Source organism: Aspergillus welwitschiae (genome assembly GCF_003344945.1).
Source record: "Aspergillus welwitschiae strain CBS 139.54b unplaced genomic scaffold BDQ94scaffold_56, whole genome shotgun sequence".
NCBI lineage: Eukaryota > Fungi > Ascomycota > Eurotiomycetes > Eurotiales > Aspergillaceae > Aspergillus > Aspergillus welwitschiae.
The window spans coordinates 27451-41280 of record NW_020798750.1 but is presented as its reverse complement, the minus strand read 5'-3'; the positions used below and the strand labels follow the sequence as shown (position 1 = coordinate 41280).

The following is a 13830-nucleotide window of genomic DNA, read 5'->3' as shown; positions in this document are numbered from 1 at the left end:
TCGGGGCAAGATCGACATGTTCGGGCAGGTCAACAAACAGTTAGTGGCGCACCTACTAGCGATCCTGCTGAACTCTACTGGTGTTTCCCCAGTCTTTGGGGTGCCCCGGATTGTTGTCTCCGCTGAAGGTCGGACGGGTCCGTGCCAAAGTGGACATCAGTATATAACAAGAGACGCTGATGAGGGTGAGTCCTTATATATCTTGTTCGACTGTATCGCTCCGACCACCATTATCATCCCTCACACCCCGTCATGATGACTGAACCGACGTCGTCACCAATACACTGGCCGACCTTTTTTACCTGTGTACTTATCTCCTTTGGACAATTCGTTGGTGCCTATGAGTCCGTAATCATTGGAACCACTCTCGAGAAGCCCGACTTCATGCAGCGAATGGGCCTTTGGGACAGTGATGGCAATGAGACAGCCAGGTATGGCTCGTTGGAAGGGGCTATCGTTGGTCTGTTCCAGGTCAGTTTGCTGGAAAGCCGATAAAGTCGGAATATCACTAATATATTATTCTGTTTCGCACAGGCAGGTGCCATATTCGGAACTATCATCAGTGCCATCGTGATGACAAAATGGGGTCGCAAAGCGGGCCTTGCATTCGGATCCATCATATCACTCGCAGGTCTGGGAGGCATGACAGGATCCATGAATGTGGCAGAATTTTTAGTCTTTCGCTTCATCTCCGGGTTTGGAACATGGGCGTGCGGTGCCGCAGGTTGGTTTCCAACGGCCCCGAATATTGATGCTGGAATGACGGAATGACAGCGTCCGTTGCCATCCCCGAGCTCTCACCCCCCTCGCATCGAGGTCTATATGCTGGACTGAACGGCGTGATGATTGGATTGGGCGTTGCGACTGCCTCTTACGTAGGGATGGGATTCTACTTCTGTGACAACGAGGCGGCTTCATGGCGGGCACCGATGGGTATCCCACTTTTCGCCCCTATTGCAGTCCTGTTGGCGATGCCGTTTGTGCCAGAGTCCCCGCGGTATCTCCTCCTACAAGACAGGCCAGACGCAGCCAAGCGCGTATTTGACAAACTTAATCCACGATCAGGGACACCGGCACACGACACATATGTGGACGAAGAATTCAGCCAGATCAAACAGCAAGCCGCTTACGACCGAATGCTCGATTCATCGTGGAAGGGTCTTTTCACAACACCCACCTACCTTAGGCGGATAATATTGGGCTGTACACTTGCCGTACTAAACCAGAGCACGGGTGTCTTTGTGATCAACAATTACGGCCAGACGTTCTACTCGCAGCTCGGTTTCTCTCCATCCGCAAGCCAGCTCCTCCAAGGGAACCGGGACATTAGTGAGTTTGCAAGACTTCACCCTGGTCCATGGTTTAGCTTTGCTCACGTTTCCGGTCAGTTGCGTTTCTGGGTAATTTTGTTGGCTCCTGGATCGTCGATCGTATCGGACGAAAAGCCATTCTTCTTTTCGCTTTTTTCGGTTGCTTCACCTGTGTACTCCTCGAGGGCATCATGGTGGCGCTATACGCAGAGTCAGACAATTCCGCCGGTAAAAATGCTGGAGTAGCGTTCATTTACTTGTTCCTTGTCTTTTATGGTACAGGTATTGACGTGGGCACATACGTCTACCTTGGAGAGATGTTTCCCAACCATATCAGGGTGAAGGGGGTAGGCCTTTCTCTTGCTGCAATGAATGTGGCATCAACAATCTACTTATCTGTGACTAGTACAGCCGTGGCCTCTATTGGGTGGAAGTTTTTCTTGGTAAGACTGCCTCTGCTGCTTCCACGCCCCTTCTCCACCGTATAGAACTGGCATACTAATGCGATCCTTCATTCAGGTCTTTGCCGTCATCACCTTTCTTGGAATGATATTGATAGCCGTCTTCTTTCCGGAGACGCGCGGCCTTCCCCTGGAAGAGATCGAGGCATTATTCGGAAATGATCAAGCTATCGTAACCTTCACATCTACTTCGCCCACGACAGACGCTGGAATGGGAGATCAGGAAAAGGGGATGGCGGAGCATGTCGAGGCTTGAATTGCTTTATCGTGGCCTGCTGATGTTACGTTTGGTATTATTGGTCCTGGTTGAGGATACTTTGATATTGTATTGGCATCTTCCCTCATTGGCCCATTTGGTCGCTGCCTAGTTAATATTATCCTTGGACACCCTTCATTACGCTAGATTGCGTAATTGCAGCCGCGTATTCCTCCCTCACGCCCCTTTATGAATGTTATGTAAGATGACTCTATGACGGTATGAATCAGAAAAGTGATATGAACTCCGACATGTCCCCCGCATTTCCCCGGAATAGGAGGTCTTGCATTCGGTTCCGTGGGTGGCTTAGGTCAGTACAGAATACCTTCTTTAGTCTTATTAACACATAAGATACGTCGAACACTTGGACCTCCCCCTTTTGCGCAAACCGCAATAATGAAGTCGAACCGTCAACATTCCAGGACTCCTAGGGCAAGTGTTGCCTGTTCCAAATGCCGCTCCCGAAAGGTCCGTTGCGACGTATCTCGAAGAGGCCATCCTTGCCTCAACTGTGAATTGGACAATGAAGAGTGCGTGGTCCTACCGAGGCGTAGAATGGGGCGCCTCCCTGCCGCTCCGAAAACTCCACCTGCAGTCGCTGAGTATCCACCCTCCAAGCCAACGCCTTCTTCTACTACGGATGATTGTAACGAAGATGCTACAACCCCGTTCGACCCTGCTGCTCCTGAGATTAGCCGCGTCACTAGTTATTCAGTTGATATTCCCTTTCAGGCGTATGGCTTTATGAAAACGGGGTTTCTTTCGCGGCTACCACAGGACGAGATCTGTTATCTAGATTCCCAATCTTGCTTCCGTCTTCCCATCCGAGCATCATGGAATAGGCTCATTTATGCATATTTTCGACATATCAACCCACTCTTGCCGGTTCTTGACGAGGCAGCCTTTTGGCAGGAGGCTCGCCACAACCCCTGTTCGGGGACATTATCTCTCTTCGTTGCTCAGGCAGTTTTATTTGCTGCCTGTCCATTTGCGGATCGACGAGCTATCAAGGGCTGTGGTTTTGCGAACTGCCGAGACGCGCGTGCAGCTTTCTATCGTCGTGCCAAGGTCAGTCTTCAATCAAGGCCCATACCTATAGCTAGCTCATTACATATGACAGTTGTTGTACCGAATGGAAACTGAGCGCCACCCCATCAGCATTATCAAAGGCAGTCTGTTGTTGTCCCTCTGCTCCTCTCCACAGATTGAAAATCCCATCAACTCTCTCTGGCTGAGTATCGCTATTCAGCATTCGCGCAGCATGGGTGCGCATTATCTAGTACCTCCGGATCAAACGACATTGTCCTTTGACCGGCTTGAGTTGAAGCGACTCTGGTGGGTTTGTATAGTGTGGGACCGCCTTATTTCTCTTGGATATCGCCGGCCACTCCAAATATTGGAAACAAACTTAGAAAGAGAACTAGTTATCATATCCTCCGAACAGGCCAGATATAGTCTCTGCCGGTCGGAGGTACATCCATTCCCAGTTCGTCGGGCTCTGCTTCACGTCTTTCTGGCCTTCTGTCGCCTTTGCATCCCACTCACGCGGATATTGAAGTTGGTCCTCACCCCAGAGCTGGATAACCGTAGTAGTGCACTAGAAGAGTCCAACGAGTGCGCGGGCGCGTTGAGACGCTGGCGTGAATCTACGAATGACCAATTGGAATCATTAGACTGCGATCTCAAGCGCAACGACATGATAGTTCTTCATTATCATCTGGTTCAAATCTATTTCCAGTAAGTGCCCGGTTTTCCATACGGTGACGGATCTTTGGCTCATGGACCCGCCAGTGCTGCATACGTGCAGATTCTCAACTTCAAAATAATGACGATTGATTTTGCACATCCACTAGGAAGTGCTGCGCATAAAGCATCGCTTCCGCAGACTGGGAGCGCAATCCAGACGTCGGTGGAAGCTATTGCCGACAGTCTTCATACGTTGGAGCAACAGAGCTTGGTAGGGTATCTACCGATCTCGGCGTATGGTTCTCTTGTCACCCGAAGAATAATAAGGAAACTGGACAGTGCAATAGCTAACTCTCTTTTCCATTCCCTTAGAGTTATGTGTATCGTGCTTCCCTTCGTGTTGCATTCGATGGGCGTTAAACTTCTCCCGGCTGCAGAAGAAACACCTGCATCACAAAAGCGTACCGACAGCTTTTTGCAGCTTATTCGGGCCCTCCAACTTCGTCAGAACAACGTCAATCCAGTTATGAACGTAATTGAGAAAATTCTCACCTGCATCCAACCTCGCAAGCCATTGGCAGATTGGAAACAGTTAATCTCAACCCAACCAGACTGCTACTTGCGCGTTCTGAAGACTTTGGATTTTGCGCTTTCCACAGGAAAATTTCCATACAACACCGGGCCATTGATCATTCCCGATGCTGATTCGCCGAGCGGTGATGCCTCAAGTGAGTTGGATTCCTCACTCGCGTTGTGTGAAGGCCAAGCAGGGGGCACTCAGGAACCCGAGGGTATCCAAAGTAATCTAGAAGCCGATCTGAAGGAACTGTGGAATGACCCTGAGACCATTTACTCTCTGTGGCCTGGGGAAGAGGAATTTTTGGCGATGGGAGCCGATACAGATATGGCAGGCGAGCCATCAGTGGATTCAACCTTGCTTGATATACTGGGCCTTTGTGAAGATCAAGATTTTGAAGCATTGTTCAATTCTGTATAAACGGGATGCATGATTATTTCTGTCTCGTTTGATTTTTGGGTTCTGGTCAGAAAAGGGAAGTGGGTGGTGGGGGGGTTGTTTATGATGATATGCCGGTGTTCTTACTCCCTCGGGTCGTTTTCGGCCCAACACTGCAATGTGGCCGAGGTATAATTTCGATGCATGCCTGAAGGTGGTCCTGTACCCAGATTACATGCCTAGATGTGGTCAGAGAAACATCTGTCCGGTGATTATTCCTCCGCTGAGGACTCTAAAAGCTGCAATCTTAATGAGGATGTTAAATGGGAACCCGGGACGACATATCTTTAGCAACCAGTACGTGTTAGTCAGGCGTTGTGCCTATGATGGAAATACATCTATTGATTGGGATGCCCCTGTCCCAAAACTGTCCACTTTGTAGCATACAGCTTCAGTGAAGCCCATTCCGATGCAGGCGGATCAACTCCTTTCCATAATCGTTGCCATTAGGCATTCGCATGATTGTATGAATGTGATACTTTGCCGGTTCCTTATTCAGCAAAAATACCCCGGAGTGATGATCGAACTCAATAATCAGCACCGGACTCTGAACCCGATAATAGAACGCATCCTCATCGCTGTATCCGCCAATCCAGCAAAAGTGAGTTTCACCCCAGTGTCGTTTTATCCGGTTCATACCGGCGTTGTACGGCCCGGATGGAAGAATATCCTGGTAGAAGGATATCAGACGTAGTAAAGTTTCCTGTTGTGGCTGTGGCATCTCCTCAGCTTTGATACCCTCATATGGAATCACTCTATTATCTTGAAACGCTCCGCTCAGATGTCGCTGTTTACACATGAGCAAGGACAAATAGATTTATCTCTCAATCATTTCTTTGGGGGGCTACTTACTTGATCTGCAGGGTTCCAGCGGTCATCTGGCATTTTCTCGTCATGCAAGGTCTTGTATATCTGGGCTCGGTCCTGCAAGTATCTGGGAAGAGACTGCATCAATGCAAGAGGCAATTCTCCTGCTGAGTCGAGAATTCGAACTCCTTCGTCGGGTCCTGAATCAATTACCTGGTTTTCATAATTAGAAGGATACACTCAGCAGCACGGGATCAATTACGTTTGGCTCAGCCCCTAGAAAGATCGGACTCACTGCCATCTGATTACCAACAGCAACGATGTTCAGACTCAGATGGTGGCCAAACACGGAGAATCCCCAGGGCTCGGTAGTGGATGGCGTGCCATAGAGGGTGAACCTTTAAATCGATTTATCAATCAAGCCTCTCCCACTGAGTGTAATGAATCAAAGTCTTACTGATAGCTGTATCTGTTGAGGATCGCTTTCGCGTTGCATAACTCGCCGAGAAAGTCATTTGTCTGCATGGCACCTAAAACCCGAGAATAGCCAACAGGACTAAGACTCGCCTGTAGCAGATCGAAAATTGCCTGTCGTTGCTCCACATTTAGATCTTCCAGACGAACCCCCGTGCGGTAGATGATGAACTCGGGATTCGACCACTTTCTCCTACAGTATCTATCAGTACAGGGTTGCCTTGCGACGTCAGACATACGTGTATCCGGCCTACTAACCAGTTTTCAGAGTCAATATCATGGCGTAATTTCTGCGCCTCGCTTGGATCGAACAACTGAAGAATCCGACTGGCACGGTTGACCTATGTATATTGATGCGACTTCAGATTTTTTCGCCCCCTTGCCAGATATTTGTTTCGTACTAACCATCTGCTCGGTTGGGGCCGATTCGTCCTCAAGGCTATATAGGCCTTCACTGCGAGTACCATCCACTGTGATACCGATGAATGGCTCCTTCAACTTCGAGACCCATCTCGATACAATTTTTTGAGGTCCGGGCGCAGTCAACGTCTCCGTCGCATAAGCCTGGACATCGACCTTGTGGAGGTCTTTTATCTTTGGATGATCTAAGATAGGATTAGTATGCACTCTCTGATGCGTGGCTGCTGGTTTTTCCAGCTAAATGGATTGGACGGAGGATGCTATGTTCTGCCATACCAGGTGGAGGAATATAATCACGGAAGTTTGCAGCCATGATGAGGATTGCCTTGGTTTCATATTACAACTTTGTATGGTACCACAAATTTATATATGGGGTAAGCATAGCTTATGGCATAATGCCCATATCGCTAGCCATCGAGTCCCCGGAAAGCGGAGGCTCCCCGGAATGTGCACTGGACTACCTAAACACCATGGACTACCCGAATGGTCCCGGAGGACATGCTGATTATACGTCGCCGTGAACGCCAAAGCTAATACTCTACAGACCAAGGTTTTCCAATGGGCTATATTGCTTCATTATTCATACTCGTACTACGACGAAGCAAACCCCCCTCCCTCCCCGGCGCATTATCCATAACTCATATTCCACTAGTACCGTTCGTGTGCATTTTCTGCACGACCCCCTCGGCAGTCTTCAACATTTCCTCGAACAACACCTGGAACTGGCTCCGTGCCTTGATCCCTTCATACAAGCTCATAATGTGCAATGTCCCATCGCGCATGTGCTCCAAATTTCCTCTCATCCCATTGCGATTGGGATGCTTCATGATCTGCCGGTAGAAGATCGCAATCGCCGCCATGCAGTATTGCACCACAAAGCCACCCTGTCGCCCTGCGATTCTCTGGTCAGATGTGCTATTCAAGATGTCAATCACCGACCGTGCAGAGGCCAGACAAATGGCCTCGCTGGACCTCACCCGCGCGCCTAAGGGGCCCGGTCGGCCGGTCGGCGCCTCGCTCGACAAGGTGATCGAGATCCAGTGGATTGAACGCATCAGGTTGTGATATTTCAAGTGCAATATGGCAATAACAGAATAGAGCGCATCATCTGCCAGGATTTGTTGGTCGGGCCTGAATTCCATCGGTATGCCTTCCTTCCATGCCAGCAGCCGGGCATCGAGCTCGGCGATACGAGCCAGCGCGCGGTGCAGCGATGAGTTACTATCCTTCAGTAGCAGGTAGACGTCATTTGCAATCATCGCAAGTCCGATATCCCAAACATGAATTTGTGCACCAGGTGGTGGCTGATCGATAGCTAGTGATGTCAAAGAAAAGTCCTCTGGTGCAGAGATGGACTGGCAGACCTCTAAGTTGGGTGGCATCGTTGTGGCGGGCGGTCGACCCTCGGAAAGCGAGAGGAAGGCATCCAGCGTGTAAGCTACCGACCACAGCCTCGCTCGTAAATGGACGCGCTCGGTGCTTAGTTCAAGCTGCGGGGGCGTCTGTTGGTGTAGTCCCAGTGATTGGGCAGTTCGCACTGCCATGCCACATGTCGTCCACGCGATCCCGGTTTTGCCGCAGTACAGAAGGAAGACGGTGTGAAGAAGCAGGACTTGGGTAGACTCGAGGAAAGGATTGGCCATAACATGGTCGATGAGGGACCAGGTCTGCTCTTGCAAGCCTTTGGCAGCCTCCCAGATGCTATTGTCGTTGGAGCGAAGAGGAGAGGCGAGAATCCCGATCGCGACGACCAGACAGAAACGCGAGTAGGCGGCAGCAGAGAGTGCGCTTGGATTATTGTATAGGTGCCGCCAATCTTCGAAGAACTGATTCTCCATTATGGGATACAACAGATGAACAAAGTTGCGGTATAATTTCACCCCCTGCTCGGCAAAGTCGCGTTCCGGGAGAGGCGGTGTCTGAAAGATCCTCGAGAGGGCCAGTTCATCCACATGCTGAATCCCCCGGACTAGATGATTGAGAATTGTGGACTCCATCGACTCTCCGTGGTGACAACTGTAAGGTCTCAGGCACTCAAAAATCGTCGAGCCAACCGAGCCCATCCCGATGAATTTGCTATCCGACGGTCCTTTCTTGAGGAAGAACTCATGAGCCGACTGTGGAGGCAGGGGATGGTCCAGGAGGTCCGACTGCTCTGGCACCCCAACATGGCCGGAGGAGTATGTGGCCGGCGGCAAGTCCAACGGCATTGACGCTGCACTGAGCCGGGGAGTGGGTAAATGGTTGTATGAATGGCTGGCGACAGAGTCATCAGCACCCCCTAGCTCGTCCAGCGAGTTAGGCAAATGCGAATGTGATGGCCAAAACGGGGCAAAAACCAGGCCCAGGTCCTGAGCATACTGGTCAAAGTCGGGCGCCATCTCCACCTGGGGTGGCATTTCCGGCTCGCTCGTTGCGATTCGCGGACTTGCCATCTCTAGGGGCTGGGAAGGCCGCCGTGCTGGGATGGGAGTCGTCTCTGGTTGCCCTTGACTGCTGGTGACGACGGGCGCCGGGCGGCTTCTCTCCTCCGTCTCGTCATCATCGCTCGCCGGTGCCCGGGTCAGGGGCCGCTTGCGCTTCCGACCCGCATTTTCTGGGCCTTTGGGATGTTCAGAGGTCGAGCATTCCGCCCGGTAGAGCTGGCAGTTTAGACAGGGGCGCTGCCCGGTGCACTTCAACTGTTTTGCTATTAGCCTAGCCGGACTCGAGAGTGCCTCGCAACTTACCCGTTTCTTGCGACAATAGTCGCACGCGCGAGTAACGCGCCTGGGTGGCTGTGCGGGCTCCATACCAGGAGCAGAGAGAGTTACCAATGGACAGGAACTGAATTTCTGGGATGTCCGGCGCGGTGAAGGAGCCAGGAGGCGAAGGCTGCAATGAGGAAAGGTCACCGCGGCTGATGCACCCGAGGTTAAGACGGTCAGTTCGCTGCTCTGGCTCGGGCCAAAACCTTCCTCTAAGCCGACCCCGCTTTCTATTTCCCCAGATTCTTGGTTTCCATCCTTTCAATTGTCAGCTAGTTAGGTTCAGGCAGAACAGTAATATTGAACTCCTACTTGGTGGCCTATCGCCCAGTCATGATGGCTCTTCTACGAAATTGAGACAAGCAAAGTACGTTTGCATTGTGGCGTACCAACGCCCCAAATTTTCTGCTCTCTTGCTCATCGCCTAGTAGTCTCTACCCCGGTTAAGTAAGACCCCGACTGGTCGGGTGATCCAACTTGCTTGGCTTGAATAGGCTACATATAGCCTTGTAGACCCTAGTACTTTACATCATCCCCTGTTAGTCCAGATTCGCGAAGTTCTGCCCGAGCTCTTCGGCCAAATGGGGGATATCCAAGTCGTTCGAGATGGGCTTCCCGTTCCACGCGCCAATTTCCCGCACGGTATCGATGAGTGTAACCACAGCTGGCACGCTATTTTCAATCGATATCGCGCATTTAATGTGGCTTCGAGTCTGCCTAGTGGCTCCGATAGCCGCGATGGAAGCCGCCACGATCAACTCGGCTTCCTGTAATTCCAAGACGGGGCTCGAGCCAACCAGGTAACCCCAGATAGTTGTTCGTCCGAAGTAGGCTGCAGAATTCCAGTTAGTAACCAGTTTCATCCCTCAGCTCTCCCTTATAGGGGACTTGACGCACATAACTCGGGAAAGTATTGCTGGACCATTGTTCGCACCTCCGAATTCCCAACCCCCCGGTAGAGGGATGTGGTGGTCTCCAGTCCTCGTGCTGTATAGTCGACTTCTCCGAGGTTTGCCCTATGCAATGTAGACATCCGAATCGTTAGTAAGTGTGTTCATCTCTGCCTGGGTATAGTTAAAGTAATATTCAACGTCGCACAACCCACCTTCTAGGCCCCTCGACTTTCTCAATCTCCCACTGTTTCAATTCTTCCACCAGGCCAAAGCAAGCGGGCATGCAATTAGGGAGGCCTACGAACGGTACTGCGATAGTGATGGCCTCCCGGACAGCAATGAAGAGTTCCCGCACCTCCTCCTTCGTCCAGCCGCTGGTGATATCGTGAACTAGACGAGCGACAACATCGCCACGACATTGGGCACATAGAATGGCAGCCTTGGGAGACTTTAGCTGCAAAAGCCAAGCGTTGCTCAGAGGAATTCGATACACACAATGATACCGGTAGCGAGCTTCTCGGAGGATACTGCCTCACTCAGTCTCTCGTGCAGGGCGAGGAATAGCTCAGGAGCGTATTGGGTGGCATCTCTAGCAAGGTTGGCGTTGGTATAACGAGTGTCAAAATCGGTCGCCATCTTGATCGGAGAGCACGAGGGCTGCAGATGTGGCAATAGGCAACCAACTTCGTTGGCTGTCGAAGGTATATATCACGTTTAGGACTTTCACGGAAGATGAAAATAAGGATTTTCACTTTTTCATCGTGGGTCAATTGCCGTGCCATTTTGCGGCGCTATCGCTGTGCCCGTGGAGACGGTCGCGATACCCGAGGGACAGTGCCAAAATCCCCGGGGAGGTGCCTAGATGGACTAGATAGCAACATACGACTACCTGATTGCCATTGGTCTACACGGAGAGACGTTTTTGCTTTAAAGCGGGCAATGGGATCAGTCCATTCTCTAGGAGGATACTATACGCCTCTTATCAGCTGGACCTACAACATCCACCATGACCGCGGACACCCTACCCCCGGTTTCCAAGACTTCTGTCCTCATCATCGGCGGCGGGCCAACAGGCCTGACCACTGCCCTTTTACTTGCTCGTTATGACCTGAAGACGATCATTGTGGAACGCCATTATCACCGCACCGGACAGCCCAAAGCCCATGCAATTAATCCTCGGTCGCTAGAGATCTTCTGCCAGATGGGCCTTGATACTCCTGGGCTACGAAGTTCAGGTGTACCGCCGGGAGATGGTGATACAGTGCGCTTTGTGGTGTCCATGGCAGGCAGGGAGCATGGCACACTCCCCTACGAACGTCAGGGCCCTGACACTCTCGAGATCACACCGGAGCCTTTGTTCAACATCCCACAGCCCAGCCTAGAAGACTTTCTTCTGAGCGCCGTAAAACGCAACGAGAACATCACATTCTGCCGCGGTATGCAGTGGGAGGGCTGTTATCAGCTAGAACCGAGGCTCCTGGTTTCAAATGTCAGGGAGCGAGCGACTGATAATCTAAAGATCGTTGCGAGCGGTTATGTGCTGGACTGCGGTGGCGCCAACTCGCGCGCCCGGGATCTGCTGGGAATTCCATTCGCGCCGTTACCTCAGTATGTCCAGAACAAGGTGCACCATCTCTCGGTCCACTTCAACGCCGATCTGTCCGGCTTCCAACCGGGGACTCTATGGTGGGTGTCTTCTCCTTTGGCCGACGGCACATTCATTTGCTATGATCGATCTTGCAACTGGGTCTTCGTGACCTACTATGACCCGAAGAAAACATCACCGGAGAAGTTTACTGAGCAATATTGCCGAGAGCTGTTGGATAATGTGAGCTTCCATGCCCAAGGATTCCCTTCAACGGGGTCTCGTTTGGTTGAGTCTGCTAACCACTCACAACCTCCTTCAGGCCATTGGAGAAAGATTACCGTACGAGATCCTCTCGGTTACGGCCTGGTCAACGTGGCCCCGCACAGCCGGATTCTATCAATCGCGAAAATTCCCACGAGCCTTTGTGGTGGGAGATGCCGCCCACGCCTTTCCCCCCACAGGCGGCCTAGGTGTGAACACCGGCATCGCAGATGCTCACAACCTTGCGTGGAAGATTCAGGCCGTGGAAAATGGATGGGCCAACGAGACCATCCTTGCCACCTATGGGAAGGAGAGACGGCCTGTGGCTGTCGCAAATGCGCATCAAAGCGTGAAGAATCAGGTCAAGCTACGGAACCTGAAGGCCGCGTTGCGAAACCCGCCTACAGATACAGCTTCGGAGGACTGGGACAGGTGGAAGGAGCACCTTGATACTGAGCTCCGGGCTAATGCTGAGCACTTTGACTCGATCAGATTGCAGATCGGTTATCGCTACGGAGAAGATGAAGTTTCCGCGGGAGAGGAGCCCTGCGATGTCTATGTACCGAGCAACAAGCCGGGGTCCCGACTTCCGCATGCATGGATATTCTTCAAGGGTCAAAAAAGGCTTTCTACCCTGGATCTTGTCGATGGGACCGGATTTGTCTTGATTCTGTCTGATAACTCAGCCGGCTTTTTGGCGGCGGCTGTAGCGGACTTCAAAGGAGTCCCCGTGACGATTCATACATTCCGTGTGGGCTCTGACTTCGTTCTTTTAGCCGATTGGTGGCTGTCTACAGTTGGGCTTTCGTCACCGGGTTCGGGGCTACTGATCCGTCCTGATCAACATATCTTGGGTAATGTGACATCTGTGGAGGAGATTGAGCAACTTGTTGCTGCCTGCCTTTGCGCTTGACTGTATATGCCAGTCTGTATCTTAGGTAAATCCCCGATCGTTGAGTACCACTTTCTATCTTAAAACAGCCTATGGAGCAATTGCCTAACGCACCGAAGATTTGATGGTAGGCTAAGCTAGTATGGAAGAGGCACCAAGTCTCACATAAAGCGAGGATCAACATGCCGCCTCCGCCCTGGGGCCGTACCATTTGTGGACCAGCGTATTCTCCCAGTTCCAGTGTCCATTTGAGTCTTCTCTTTTTGTCTTGGCATGCAAGAACATGCGCTTCCCCGGAAAGCCATTTTCCACGGAAAGAAAGCAACCACCCCCTTCCACGGAAAAGTGGCGACTGGGACATTACCAGTACGTCCAAAATTGTGCTGTGCGAGTTTTTGTATGTAGGCAAGTGCGGGCAAGTGTTTTTGGAACCGGGCTTTCACAGGTTTAATTACTTACGTATTGATTGCGCAATGATTAATTACTTAGTAATATCCTTGGCTTCGATACGAATGAATGCTCTGTAGACTATTATAGTATCTCTGTGAAGTTCTGATAACTAGGAATAGTATGTCCATCTTCATTTGCCTAATGATCCCGGAGAACCCATGGCTGCTGGAAGGTTCCAAGGTTCGCTATCTTTTCCATTGACTATCTCTATGGAGAAGAGTGGCCTGGCTATTAGATGCATAATGGCAAGTCGTAGTCAGGGGCGCTGTACGGACAATTATTTAGGTCACTGAAAATGAACCAAGTAATTGCTGGCCTCCAGCGAAGCCCCTGGCGGCTAGTGCGGCCTTGGAACTGGGTGCGTGACCACCTCATCTGCACAGGGTGAGGTGACCCAAACTGTTAATGCCACCGCCGCTGAAAGCGGAATCTGAGGACTTCTAAGAACTAGGCGTATCTGAACATTAATCTATGTCAGGGTCGATGAAACAAGTCCACATGGTGAGTAGCCTCGAATACTTCTGCCTCGACCATTGTGACGACGCGAGCAACGATGACCCGAAACCGCTC

General features: G+C 51.2%; 6 protein-coding genes across 6 annotated transcripts; 3 read left to right on the top strand and 3 right to left on the bottom strand.

Moving 5' to 3' along the window:
* Positions 1–255: 255 nt before the first annotated feature.
* On the top strand, positions 256–2027 carry BDQ94DRAFT_175491 (general substrate transporter; the record flags this gene model as incomplete). The annotated part of the gene is made up of 5 exons (XM_026772510.1): positions 256–471; positions 535–724; positions 775–1329; positions 1389–1753; positions 1830–2027. The coding sequence occupies 5 exons, from the start codon at positions 256–258 to the stop codon at positions 2025–2027; spliced, it is 1524 nt and encodes a 507-aa protein (XP_026620597.1).
* Positions 2028–2582: 555 nt separating this feature from the next.
* Positions 2583–4710, top strand: BDQ94DRAFT_175490 (fungal specific transcription factor domain-containing protein; the record flags this gene model as incomplete). The annotated part of the gene is made up of 4 exons (XM_026772509.1): positions 2583–3095; positions 3148–3764; positions 3819–4007; positions 4086–4710. 4 exons carry the CDS (start codon positions 2583–2585, stop codon positions 4708–4710), a joined length of 1944 nt encoding a protein of 647 aa, XP_026620596.1.
* Positions 4711–5119: 409 nt separating this feature from the next.
* On the bottom strand, positions 5120–6742 carry BDQ94DRAFT_175489 (DUF3500 domain-containing protein; the record flags this gene model as incomplete). The annotated part of the gene is made up of 7 exons (XM_026772508.1): positions 5120–5515; positions 5581–5748; positions 5798–5933; positions 5993–6202; positions 6268–6350; positions 6415–6614; positions 6706–6742. 7 exons carry the CDS (start codon positions 6740–6742, stop codon positions 5120–5122), a joined length of 1230 nt encoding a protein of 409 aa, XP_026620595.1.
* Positions 6743–7067: 325 nt separating this feature from the next.
* On the bottom strand, positions 7068–9221 carry BDQ94DRAFT_184433 (transcription factor domain-containing protein; the record flags this gene model as incomplete). The annotated part of the gene is made up of 2 exons (XM_026774640.1): positions 7068–8816; positions 8934–9221. 2 exons carry the CDS (start codon positions 9219–9221, stop codon positions 7068–7070), a joined length of 2037 nt encoding a protein of 678 aa, XP_026620594.1.
* Positions 9222–9583: 362 nt separating this feature from the next.
* Positions 9584–10705, bottom strand: BDQ94DRAFT_184431 (uncharacterized protein; the record flags this gene model as incomplete). Its single annotated transcript, XM_026774639.1, has 4 exons — positions 9584–10008; positions 10074–10192; positions 10282–10508; positions 10565–10705. 4 exons carry the CDS (start codon positions 10703–10705, stop codon positions 9716–9718), a joined length of 780 nt encoding a protein of 259 aa, XP_026620593.1. The 3' UTR covers positions 9584–9715.
* A 370-nt stretch (positions 10706–11075) lies between these two features.
* Positions 11076–12831, top strand: BDQ94DRAFT_163474 (FAD binding domain-containing protein; the record flags this gene model as incomplete). The annotated part of the gene is made up of 3 exons (XM_026769745.1): positions 11076–11759; positions 11844–11942; positions 11977–12831. The coding sequence occupies 3 exons, from the start codon at positions 11076–11078 to the stop codon at positions 12829–12831; spliced, it is 1638 nt and encodes a 545-aa protein (XP_026620592.1).
* Positions 12832–13830: the final 999 nt, after the last annotated feature.